This window comes from Drosophila bipectinata, chromosome 3L (assembly GCF_030179905.1).
Source record: "Drosophila bipectinata strain 14024-0381.07 chromosome 3L, DbipHiC1v2, whole genome shotgun sequence".
Classification (NCBI taxonomy): Eukaryota; Metazoa; Arthropoda; class Insecta; order Diptera; family Drosophilidae; genus Drosophila; species Drosophila bipectinata.
In genome coordinates this window covers 3,314,431-3,326,340 of record NC_091738.1, presented here as the reverse complement: position 1 = coordinate 3,326,340, position 11,910 = coordinate 3,314,431, and the positions used below count along the sequence as shown (strand labels likewise).

The 11,910-nt window shown below is 47.2% G+C and overlaps 2 protein-coding genes across 3 annotated transcripts; one reads left to right on the top strand and one right to left on the bottom strand.

Annotated features, from left to right (window-relative positions):
• Positions 1–156: 156 nt before the first annotated feature.
• On the bottom strand, positions 157–3,412 carry LOC108127805 (G patch domain-containing protein 1 homolog). The gene is made up of 3 exons (XM_017245105.3): positions 3,170–3,412; positions 1,708–3,114; positions 157–1,648 (listed from the first exon to the last, which is right to left on the bottom strand). The coding sequence occupies exons 1-3, from the start codon at positions 3,225–3,227 to the stop codon at positions 240–242; spliced, it is 2,874 nt and encodes a 957-aa protein (XP_017100594.2). The 5' UTR covers positions 3,228–3,412; the 3' UTR covers positions 157–239.
• A 42-nt stretch (positions 3,413–3,454) lies between these two features.
• Positions 3,455–8,748, top strand: DCTN1-p150 (dynactin subunit 1). 2 transcript variants are annotated; one of them, XM_017245026.3, is made up of 3 exons: positions 3,455–3,610; positions 3,785–5,349; positions 5,816–8,748. In XM_017245026.3, exons 2-3 carry the CDS (start codon positions 3,991–3,993, stop codon positions 8,264–8,266), a joined length of 3,810 nt encoding a protein of 1,269 aa, XP_017100515.2. In that variant the 5' UTR covers positions 3,455–3,610; positions 3,785–3,990; the 3' UTR covers positions 8,267–8,748. The 2 variants fall into 2 exon arrangements, with proteins under 2 accessions (XP_017100515.2, XP_017100517.2); XM_017245028.3 differs by having other exon boundaries at positions 3,530–3,687.
• Positions 8,749–11,910: the final 3,162 nt, after the last annotated feature.

Sequence of the window (11,910 nt, the reverse complement as noted above, 5' to 3'; positions counted from 1 at the left end):
ATATCGAAAAGAGTAGCCATAAAAACAAAGCACTATAATTTTACCTATAAATTATATTTTCTTTTTAAATAAATTATCTTTTTAAATTCTATTTAAATATGTCTATCTTTTTGCTTTCGTTTTAGAAATAGAAATAAAATAAAACCTTTATATATAACAGGGCATTAGGCTCTTAATTATTAAATGTTTTTTTTTATAAATATTTATTTATTATTATTAATTATTAATATTTTTTAAACCTAGTGCTTGCTCTTCTTCTTCTTGGTCTTGTGTTTGGATTTTTCGGACTTTTTCGATTTCTTCTTCGATTTCGATTTCGACTTTGATTTCTTCGATTTTTTCGAACTAGAAGAGGTTTTGTGCGACTTCTTGGATTTCTTGGGCTTGCTGGAGGACAAGCCATCAGAGGATGAGGAGGAGTCATCACTGGAACTATCATCGCTGTCCTCGCTGCTGGAACGGCTCGTCTTCTTCTCCACCCACTTCTCCGCCTTGCGCTTCTGGGGAGCATGCTGTTGCCACAGTTGCTGGAGTTTGGCATCGATGGTCGCCTCGGCCTTTTCTTCGGGAGCCACCGGCTTGGCGGGCACCGATCCCGGCAGCCTCGGCCCGTAAACGTCCTCGGCAGGCACCTCAGACATGGCTATCTCCCGGTCGTTTTTCAATCGTTCTTCCCGGGATTTGTAGGATATCTTCAACTTGTTTTCCTCGATGGGCACGAATTTAGGTGGAGCTGGTTCCTTGGGCTTCTGTACTGCCTCGTAAAGGGATATGAAAATGCCGCGGGGAGGAGATTTATTCCGCAGGACATTCTGAGATGCTGCCGAGGCTGATGAACTGGGGGGCAAGCCCAAAGACTCTTGTAGGGCAGCTAGCTTATCTTGCGCAGGATTTGATTTGGTTTCCGGAACTGGCTCGGCTTCCTCCTCGTCACCGCTGTCGTCGAAGATACTCTTGAAAATATGCTCCTTCTCCGAAATGGGCTTGTCTCGGGCTTCATCCACCGCCTTCTCTAGAGGAGTTTTCGGTACAAAAGTCGACTTGGGAGGCTCTTCTTTTGTAGCCTTCTCGGGCTGCTGTGGCTCGGGAGATTTCAAACGTTCCAAAACTGGTGGATGCACTTTATCAGGAATGGGTTTCGGCTTCTCTATGTGCTGTGGTATAATCGTTGGTGTCTGGAAGTTAGCCTTAGTGTTTACGGAGGTCTCCAGGTAATCGAAAACAGATATTTTCGTCTTTGCCTTGAGCTCCTTCTCTGGCTCCAGCATCCCGCCACCGAAGGGTTCCGGAATATTGTACCGCTTGCAGAGCAGCGATGCTGGTTTCCACATGGTTTTCGTCCGCTCCATGACGATCTTCCGTTCCTCTGGGGCCTGCTTCTTTTCCTTTTCCTGCTCAGCCTGAACGGTGGTCTCCGAAACGAATCTATCGTTCATGAGGCCATCCAAAGGCCGATAGATTTTGGCGGCCTGGATGAACTCCTTCTTTTCCATTTCGCGATCCCACAGCGACAAGGAAACTGGCTGCAAGTTCGCGAGGAACTTGGAGATCTCGGCCTCATCCTTGAGCTTAGCTGCCACGAACTGCTCGTACCGCTTCTGCTTGGCCTCATTTTCCAGGAAAGGCTTGAAGGTGCCGTCGGATGTGCCTAGGAAGATACATGTTGGATTCAAAACACTCTTTTTGAAAGACTCTTCTAATACTCACCCAAATTCGAGGTCTTTGTGGCAGCTTTCTCCTGAATCGAAGCATTGGTTATCTTCACTTCCTTGGAAAGTGCTGTTTCCAGCTCTTCTCCACTTTCGGTGATTACCCCGCCCTGGGTGAAGCCCTCTGTTCTCGCATTGATGCGTTCCAGCAGTGCCTTGCCTGGATCCTTGAAGGGATTACGCTTCGGAGATGCTACTTTCTCCTGCGCTTCTTCTTTCTTTTTCTCGCCCAGCAACTGCGCCCGCTTATCGGGATTCAGGTCGTGCCTGCCGAGACCTGAGCGCTTGTACTCCGTGGAAGCTTCTAGCTTCCGTGCCCTCTCTTTGTCCAAAGGAGCAAAACGGCTCTTGCGCTGCAGCCAGTTTCTGGGAGTATAGTCCCTGGGAAGATCTATGGCGAAGGGAGCTTGCAGTGCCACTCCCGATTTATCCTCGCTGAACCCATCGATGACATTCTGCTGTTGGACGAACTTCTGCTTCTTCTTTTTGGGCTGCTTGTCCGCCAGGGAGAAGTCATAGCGGCTCAGGTCGTCACGGGCATAAATGTCGTCGTCGTCTTCCTCGAAGGCGCCAACTCCAAAGGCCTGTCCCCGAATGGAGAGCTGCTTGCCCTTGGCCTGCTGCTCCAACTGACCGAAGAGATTGATGTGCTGCATGGTCGTCGCAGAGCTGGAGGAGGATTTCGACAGAACGGGATCCCGACTTAGGCCAGAGTAGCTCATGCCGAAACGGTTCTCCTTGGGCGTGAAGAACATTGGCTCGTAGTCGTCGGGGGCAAAGGTTATCTCCTCATCTTCATCCTCATCCTCATCTTCTGTGTTGCTTTGTTCCGCCTCCTTTTCCTTCTGTGCTGGCAATCCCTCTGCCCCGTAGTGCTCCAGCAGATACTGTTCCCTCGTGTTTCGGGCGGTGGCCTGGCGCTTCTCCTTTTTCGTCTGACGGGGACCCACGCCCTGGCCCGGTTTCCATCCCATGCTCTTCAGTATCCGCACAGCGACCTTGTCGCGCACCGGGCGCAACAGCTTCTCCAGGACCGCCACCCCAGGAATGGGACCCATGTTCATTTCTGGCTGCATCAGCTTGCGCCGCCTCTCTCCGGATCGTTTCTCCTGCTCATCCTCCTTGGCAAACTCGTCGCGAGTACGTATACCCTGTGGAGCAATGCCGAACTCTCCCAGATCCTCCTTGTCCATGAAGTCCTCCGGTCGCTGCTGGGCACGTGGCGTTGCCTTCTCGGCCCGTGAGCTCTTGAAGGTTTGCGGCGTCCATCCTTCCTGGGAGCCAACCGTGTTCCAGAAACCGGCACTAAAACCGCCCGTGAAGGCGCCATGGAATCGCCGCTTTCCGTTCTCATCTTTCACTATCTGGTCCTCGATGGCCAGAGGTTTCTTTGGAGGCACAGCATCTGTTTGGGAATCCAGGATGTTACTAAAGGTTAACCATGCTATCAACAAGCTTACCCTTCTGTATGGGTTCCAGAGGAGTGCCGAAACGGTGCAGATATTCCTCCTCATCCATTTTATCACAAAAATTCAAGCAAATTCCATTTGCTGGCGAAAGAATGTTTTTGTTTTGGTTTGGAGGCCAGTGAGTACACACCAAAGAAATATGCCACAAAAAATACCAAAAGAAGAATATAGATAATATTAATATTTATAGCTAAGAAACTCAAATAAACTATTATAAATAAAGAAAAAAATGTAATTGCTGTCTTTTACCTTAATTTGTATTTGTTTTAAATTATTTATTGACATTTAAGAGACTGGAATTAGTAGGACCATTTTTGGTATTTGTAAAAATACCAGCATCACCAGACTTGTAAGGGGGTGCCCTCCCACAAAAGAAAACAATTCAGATTGCAATTTTTTAAGAGGCCTGCAACAGGAGTTTTGGGGCAAATGGTAAGTTTTAAACGCAATCCGGAGACAAAGAACGCCACATCAGCCTCTGGGACTGGTGACTGAGCCGAGGGAATCAGGTACTGAGTCCAATTACCACGCGAATGGTTGGGGGCTACCTGTGGGCCGTCTGTATTGGTGACTAATGATGTCAACATTTTCTGTTTTCTCCCCAAGCCCATTGCCATTTTTGCTAGAAAGACGTGACAAGAGTGAGAAAAGCCCAATAGGTTTCAACCAAGGAGCACTACCACCCAGGAGAACTACCTACGTCTTCCGTTAATCAGGAGACACACATCTTCAAGCTTACATCCTGGCCACCTGACACGCACACCCAGACAAGAACCAAGAGAGATCCCAGAGAGACAGAGAGAGAGAGCGAGATGTCTGAGAAGAACCTGAAAGTGGGCGCCCGCGTCGAGCTGACCGGCAAGGATCTGCTCGGCACGGTCGCCTACGTCGGCATGACCAGCTTCGCCGTCGGCAAGTGGGTGGGCGTCGTGCTGGACGAGCCCAAGGGCAAGAACAGTGGCTCCATCAAGGGCCAGCAGTACTTCCAGTGCGATGAGAACTGCGGCATGTTTGTTCGGCCCACGCAGCTGCGTTTGCTGGAGCCAGCTCCGGGTTCCGCATCTGGCAGCCGGCGCAGCAACGAGGACGTAAGCGGGGCCACGCCCACGACCGCCCAGCCCACAAAGGCGCGGCTTAGTGGGTCGCGCACCTCGCTCTCCTCCAGCCGGCAATCGCTCCTGGGCTCCCGCACCCAACTGGCCACCTCTCTGAGCGAGCGCACTGCCTCCAGCAGCAGCATCGGACCAAGAAAGAGCCTGGCGCCCCAAAGCAGCAAAGACAAGGAGGCGTCCAGCACTTCCCTGGCCGAGGGTGCCGCCGGCGGCAACGGATCCGGCTCGCATGCCTCCTCGAAGAGGGCATCGTTCGTGGAGACGGGTTTCCTGGAGATTCTGAAGCCACAGTTCACGCCCTCGCAGCCGATGCGGTCGCCCTCCTTCACCACACCGCCCAACTCCGGGGCTGAGGACAAGACCGCCCTGCTGGAGGCGCAGAAGACCAGCGCGGAGCTCCAGACGCAGGTGGCCGATCTCACCGAGAAGCTGGAGACTCTCAAGCAGCGCCGCAACGAGGACAAGGAGCGCCTTCGCGAGTTCGACAAGATGAAGATCCAGTTCGAGCAGCTGCAGGAGTTCCGCACCAAGATTATGGCGGCGCAGGCATCGCTGCAGAAGGAACTCCAACGCGCCAAGCAGGAGGCCAAGGACGCCATCGAGGCCAAGGAGCAGCACGCCCAGGAGATGTCCGAGCTGGCCGACAACGTGGAAATGATTACCCTGGACAAGGAGATGGCCGAGGAGAAGGCCGACACCCTGCAGCTGGAGCTGGAGTCGTCCAAGGAGCGCATCGAGGAGCTGGAGGTGGACCTGGAGCTACTGCGCTCGGAGATGCAAAACAAGGCGGAGGCCACCCTCAGCAACATCTCCAGCGAGGGCGGCGGCGATGCCGTCGGCCTCTCAACCTACGAGTTCAAGCAGCTGGAGCAGCAGAACATCCGCCTGAAGGACACTCTGGTGCGGCTGAGGGATCTGTCCGCCCACGACAAGCACGACATTCAGAAGCTCAGCAAGGAGCTGGAGATGAAGCGCTCCGAGGTGACCGAACTGGAGCGCACCAAGGAGAAGCTGAGTGCCAAAATCGACGAATTGGAAGCCACAGTCGCCGACTTGCAGGTAAGCTGGCCAGGATTGAAGATTAGTGTTTCCTCCTCTCACCATCCGCTTACCATTGGCGCTGTCGCACCCCTAGCTTGAATAGAAATCCACGGCTTTCCTTGCACCCTTCTATTGGCTTCCGTTTCCTGGCTATCTTTTCCATTTTTTTTGCGAAATAATTTATAAAATAAAGTATTAAGTGGACATCGGTTATGGATTAAACCTCCTGGAATGGAGGGGTCTAGTAACCGATGTCCACCAAATCAGTCCATGCCCAAGTTGTATCTAAAGCGAATCTTCTTCCATTGCCTTTCTTTTTGCTGGCCCGCCTCTAAAAAAAATATAATATCGGTCTCCCAAGGAGGTAAATTTTGTACATTTCTCCATTTCCCCAAAAAAAATTAAAATTTGTTACCTTAATTTAAAGATTTTTTAATGTAAGAATTAAAAAAAAAAGACAAAAATTAATCAATTCTTGCCGCAGGAACAAGTCGATGCTGCACTCGGGGCTGAAGAGATGGTCGAGCAACTGGCCGAGAAGAAAATGGAACTGGAGGACAAGGTGAAGCTGCTCGAGGAGGAGATCGCCCAGCTGGAGGCCCTCGAAGAGGTCCACGAACAGCTGGTGGAGAGCAATCACGAGCTGGAACTGGATCTGCGCGAGGAGCTGGACCTGGCCAATGCCGCCAAGAAGGATGTGCTGCGGGAGCGGGACGCGGCCATTGAGACCATCTACGACCGCGACCAGACCATCACCAAGTTCCGGGAGCTGGTGCAGAAGCTGAACGACCAGTTGACTGACCTGAGAGAGCGCAGCTCCAGCAACGACAAGGAGTCGCTGCAGGATCCGAGCCTCAAGCTGGCCACGGAGACCATCGACTACAAGCAGATGTTCGCCGAGTCCAAGGCCTACACGCGCGCCATCGACGTCCAGCTGCGCCAGATCGAACTCAGCCAGGCCAACGAGCACGTCCAGATGCTGACCGCCTTTATGCCGGAGTCGTTCATGAGCCGTGGCGGCGACCACGACTCCATTCTGGTGGTGCTGCTGATCTCCCGCATCGTCTTCAAGTGCGGCATTGTGGTCTCCCAGACGCGGGAGCGCTTCCCGGCTGTGGACGCCATCACCAGGGAGGCGGTGACCCAGGGCCACGCCGTGCAGCAGTACGCCTTCAAGTGTCGCCTGCTGCACTACGTCCATAGCCTGCAATGCGCCCTGAACCAGATCCTGTACGGCTTGAACAGCTGCCAGCCGGATACGCTGCTGAGGGCTGGCAGCTCCCTGCCGGAGATGGTGGCCCAGGAGAAGATCATCGACGGAATCATAGAGCTGCTTAAGTCGAACCAGTTGGATGAGAACAGCACCACGGACAACATCGAGAAGTGTGTGGCGTTCTTCAACGCCATGAACTCGGTTCTCCTGGCCGGCGAGGAGCTGCTGAACGAAATCCAGATGATTCGCGACTGTGTGGCCTCGCTGGGAGCCGCCTGCGAGAGCATTCTCAGCGACACGGCCACCGCGAAGGTGATCATCCAGGAGGCGGGCGCCACCAGCGACTCGGTGCTGCTCATCCAGTTCCTGAACGAGAACATGGAGAGCGTGCGCCAGCAGGTGAAGCTCATCAAGCGCCGCCTGCCCAACGACCAGCACGTGGTCAAGAGCGGCCTGTCGCAGCACAAGGTGGAGGCGATGCGGGGCTTGGCCCAGAACATCAGCCGCATCATGTCGGCCATGAACCAGGCCACGCGCCAGTCCCTGGCCGCCATCGTGTCCACCATTGAGAGCGACAACGCGGCGGAGCACACGATACCGCAGGACAAGTACTGGTCCCTGCTCTCCGCCGCCTGCGAGCGGATCTACGAGCAGGATGATCGCGGACCCACGCACAACTTCAAAACTCTGCTGACGCAGGCCAACTCCGACCTGCAGCACATTGCCCAGCACCTGCTGGACAAGGAGTACGAGATTATGTCGGCAGCCAATGCGACAGCCGGTGCCGGCCAGCCCCGTTCGGCGGCTCAGAGCACGCCCATCGTGCAGCGGGCGCAGCTCATCAAGAAACAGCTGGAGCAGAAGAACGTACTGGCCGCCACGCTGGAGAACCGCGAGGCGGACATCAAGTCGCTGAAGCTGGCGGCCAAGATGAAGCAGAACGAGCTGAGCGAGATGCAGATCCGCAAGGACCTCGCGGAGAAGAAGCTGAGTGTCCTGCAGAACGAGTTCGAGAGCACGGTGTCCAAGTGGACGCAGAAGTACGAGGAGACGCGCCAGCAGCTCCAGCTCAAGGAGAAGGAGTTCGAGGAGACGATGGACCACCTGCAGAGCGACATCGACGCCCTGGAGAGCGAGAAGAGCGATCTGCGCGACAAGCTCAAGCTGAACTCCAGTTCGGGCAAGAACCAGTCCGCCTCCGATACCCACTCGCCGCACAACCTCTCCGCCGCCGGCTCCGGCCTGGGTACTGCCGGTAGCTCCAACATCAGCTACTCGGCCCCGGCGGGCACTGCTCCCGTTGTCGCCGAGGAGGTGCTGTTGCTGAAGAACGCCTTCAACCAGGAGCGCAGCGAGCGAATGCGTCTCCAGGCCCAGGACATGCGCGCCAAACTGTCCCAGTTCGAGCCCCTGTACGTCCCGCAGCCGCAGGATCAGCGCATCAATGCCCTGGAGTCGGAACTCACCCGGATGAAGCACGCCTGGGTGCTGTCGCTGCTGCAGGTGCGCTCCCAAGATGCCGTGGGAGCCGCGAACATCAATTCGGTGGCCCTCCAGCGGCGTCACCAGCCACTGCCACCCAAGGGCGAGATCAGTTCGAAGGCCTCCCGGCTGGCGTCGGACATCCTGACGGAGTACCTGCACCGGAAGCCACATCGCGCCACTCACGGCCAGTTCGCCTCCTTTCCCACCGTCGACGTGAAGCGTGTGCTTCAGATCTAAGTGGGTCCGGAGGTCCATCATGGCAATTGGAATGGGAATGGGGCTTAGGATAGAATTCGTATCTGTATTTTTAGCACAAAATCGTATCGGGAGCAATATCTGTACCACAAGCTGCTTTTCCCCAAAAGGCCAACTCCAACTCCAAACCCACAACTCCTCAAGACTCCCTGCTCCTGTGATGAGGCCCGAACATGATTGAGAAACTATATAATTCTATTCTTAATTTATGTTTTTTTTTTGTAAAAATATTATATATACTCTTGGTTTTAACTCTCCAGCGAAGCCTAATTCTGAAACTAAACTCAAGCGATCTAATACCGGTATTATTATCTATGAAGTCTAAGCCAGGGCAGATATATATATAAACATATAGTATGTGAAAGACACAACTAAACCAGAGAAACAAATCTAATTTGCATAAAAAAAGAGAATATGTTAAAAATAAAATAAAATATATATTTTGCTGATGTTGTAAGACATGATATATGATGGTTTTATTACTTAAAGTACCAGGTATCATATAGTCCCTATTAAACCTTAATTTATATTCTCAATTTAAGCCACTTAGGCTAATATCTGCATTTAATTTAATCGCCATTTCCGTCAAGCTCTCAGTAACTTTCTAGATTTCAGAGTGGATGGCATTTAAGCCAAGCACAGAACCATAAAACGCGATCCACTTACAGTCCACTTAAGAGAAAGAGCCATTAAGAGCTTCTCTTTTAACTTTGTTTCCGTTTGCTTGGCCATTGGCCAACAACAAAAGCAATGCTTCAATGCCGCTTGGAGGCTTGCTGCAACAACAACAGCTGCAATAGCAAGAAACTATTACATTAGACCCGACCGGGCAGCGACAACCATAAACCATGATGGCCAAAATAGCCCCTACCGTTTCCCCCCACCACACTCCCCTCATAGCCACCAAAAAGCCCCCTTCTTAGCTGGAAAATGTAAATTGAAAATAATTTTCTTTTTACTGGGTTTTTCCTTGGCAGCGCGCGCTACTGCCCTTTCGACTGACCAGACCAGAAATGGCCGCTTCTTTTGACCCCATTCTGCGGCTTGGCCCCTTGAACTCGGGCACTTCCTCGGGAACGGCCTGTGATGGGAAAGGTACTTGCAACATTCCAATTTTCTAGTTGAAGATAGTCCTCCTTCTTTAGGGTTTGTGGATGAAATAGTCTAAACTTCTTGTACTTATTTAAGTATAATTTAAATTATTCTAAATTTATTTATTTGTATTTCAAATGAGTTTTTTGAAAAGCTTTATTTGTCCTATAAAGTTGCAGTTTTCTAAAAACTTCCAATGAGAATTAAAACTATAAGTAGCTGAACCTACATCGATATATTTTTAGCTTAGACTTTAAAGCATTATTAAATAAATAAATATTTAAAGCATAATCAGATGGGAAATTCATTTTTAAATAATGTTGGTTTGTGAAAAGTTGACCTTATGTGACCGAAGTCCTACGATTAGAACTCAGCAAGTTTAGTGTGACCATTTTAAAAAAAGTGCTATTATTAGGACATTTTCGAGAAATATTTTCTATATAAATAGCGGTTCAGCTTCTCAATTCTTCCCACAACGTTGTGCAACGTTAAGCACAACGGTTCGTCTTAGACATTGGGGGCTGCTCGGTTTTTTTTTTTTATTTTTGAATAAAAGTCCTTTGAACTTTTTTTTTTTTTCCTGATTTTCTGATATTATTTCTCATGATTTTATGTTATGTGGATTTTTTGAGACTTGGGCCTTAAGTTCCTCCAAAGCTAAAGCCTTTATAAAATGCTATTTTATTGAGAACAAAGTCTTATTATTTAAACTTCTAATAGTAGAATTATAGTTGATAATAATAGTTCTAATAATAGTTGATTTGGGTAACTATACAACCCAAAAATTATGTGTTGTGGGTCTGATTTTCTTTTTTTTTTTTATTAAGACATGGTTTCTTCCTTCTGTTCTCCTGATGATTCTCCTGATTTTGAAATGCTAAATATTATATATAAATAACTTATATTTCAATATATCAATATTTATTTTGAGTTTTGGGTCTGATTTTTATTTTTAAGTTCTTTGAACTTATTTTTTTTCCTGATTTTCTGATATTATTTCTAATGATTTTTGTGGATTTTTTGAGTCTTGGGTTATAATGCCTCCAAAGCTTAAGCCTTTATAAAATGATATTTTATTGAGAATCCCGTCTTATTATTTAAACTTCTAATAGTTGGATGGGTAACTATACCGTAAAAAAATTGTGTTGTGGGTCTGATTTTCTTTTTTTTTTTTGATTAAGACATGGTTTCTTCCTTCCGTTCTTCTGATTCTCCTGATGATTCTCCTCATTTTGAAATGCTAAATATTATATATAAATAACTTATATTTCAATATATCAATATTTATTTTGAGTTTTGGGTCTGATTTTTATTTTTAAGTTCTTTGAACTTATTTTTTTTCCTGATTTTCTGATATTATTTCTAATGATTTTTGTGGATTTTTTGAGTCTTGGGTTATAATGCCTCCAAAGCTTAAGCCTTTATAAAATGATATTTTATTGAGAATCCCGTCTTATTATTTAAACTTCTAATAGTTGGTTTGGGTAACTATACCGTAAAAAAAATTGTGTTGTGGGTCTGATTTTCTTTTTTTTTTTGATTAAGACATGGTTTCTTCCTTCCGTTCTTCTGATTCTCCTGATGATTCTCCTCATTTTGAAATGCTAAATATTATATATACATAAATAACTTATATTTCAATATATCAATATTTATTTTGAGTTTTGGGTCTGATTTTTATCTTTGAGTTCTTTAAACTTATTTTTTTTCCTAATTTTCTGATTTTATTTCTAATGATATTATGTTATGTGGATTTTTTGAGACTTGGGTCTTAAGTTCCTCCAAAGCTAAAGCCTTTATAAAATGCTATTTTTTGAAGAAGTCTTATTATTTAAACTTCTAATAGTTGATTTGGGTAACTATACAGAAAAAAAATTTTGTGTTGTGGGTCTGATTTTCTTTTTTTTTTGATTAAGACATGGTTTCTTCCTTCCGTTCTTCTGATTCTCCTGATGATTCTCCTCATTTTGAAATGCTAAATATTATATATAAATAACTTATATTTCAATATATCAATATTTATTTTGAGTTTTGGGTCTGATTTTTATCTTTGAGTTCTACTTATTTTTTTCCTGATTTTCTGATATTATTTCTCATGATTTTATGTTATGTGGATTTTTTGAGACTTGGGTCTTAAGTGCCTCCATAGCTATTTTAATTCTATTTTATTGAGAATCAAGTCTTATTATTTAAACTTCTAATAGTTGATTTGGGTAACTAGACCGTAAAAAAATTATGTGTTGTGGGTCTGATTTTCTTTTTTTTTCATTAAGAAATGGTTGTTCCTTTCGTTCGTACTGCATACACATTATTCTCCTGATTATGAAATGCTAAATATTTAAAGCTTTATATTTCAATTTCGACAACTGACTGTCAGCTGTTAACAACTTATATTTCAATATTTTTGACTTTTGGGTCTGTTTTTTTGGTTAATGCATGGTTTATTCCTTTTGTTCGTAATGCATACTCATTTATCTCCATATTATTATAAAATTATATATTTCTTAAAAATTTTTTGTATAAATGCTTGTTAA

Bases quoted from the DNA above. Each gene is read 5' to 3' on its own strand.
- LOC108127805 (XM_017245105.3), bottom strand. From the start codon at position 3,227: ATGGATGAGGAGGAATATCTGCACCGTTTCGGCACTCCTCTGGAACCC. The intron at 3,115-3,169 runs GTAAGCTTGTTG...ATTCCCAAACAG, and splicing joins TCTGGAACCCATACAGAAGG to ATGCTGTGCCTCCAAAGAAA. The intron at 1,649-1,707 runs GTGAGTATTAGA...GTATCTTCCTAG, and splicing joins CACAAAGACCTCGAATTTGG to GCACATCCGACGGCACCTTC.
- DCTN1-p150 (XM_017245026.3), top strand. From the start codon at position 3,991: ATGTCTGAGAAGAACCTGAAAGTGGGCGCCCGCGTCGAGCTGACCGGC. The intron at 5,350-5,815 runs GTAAGCTGGCCA...TTCTTGCCGCAG, and splicing joins CCACAGTCGCCGACTTGCAG to GAACAAGTCGATGCTGCACT.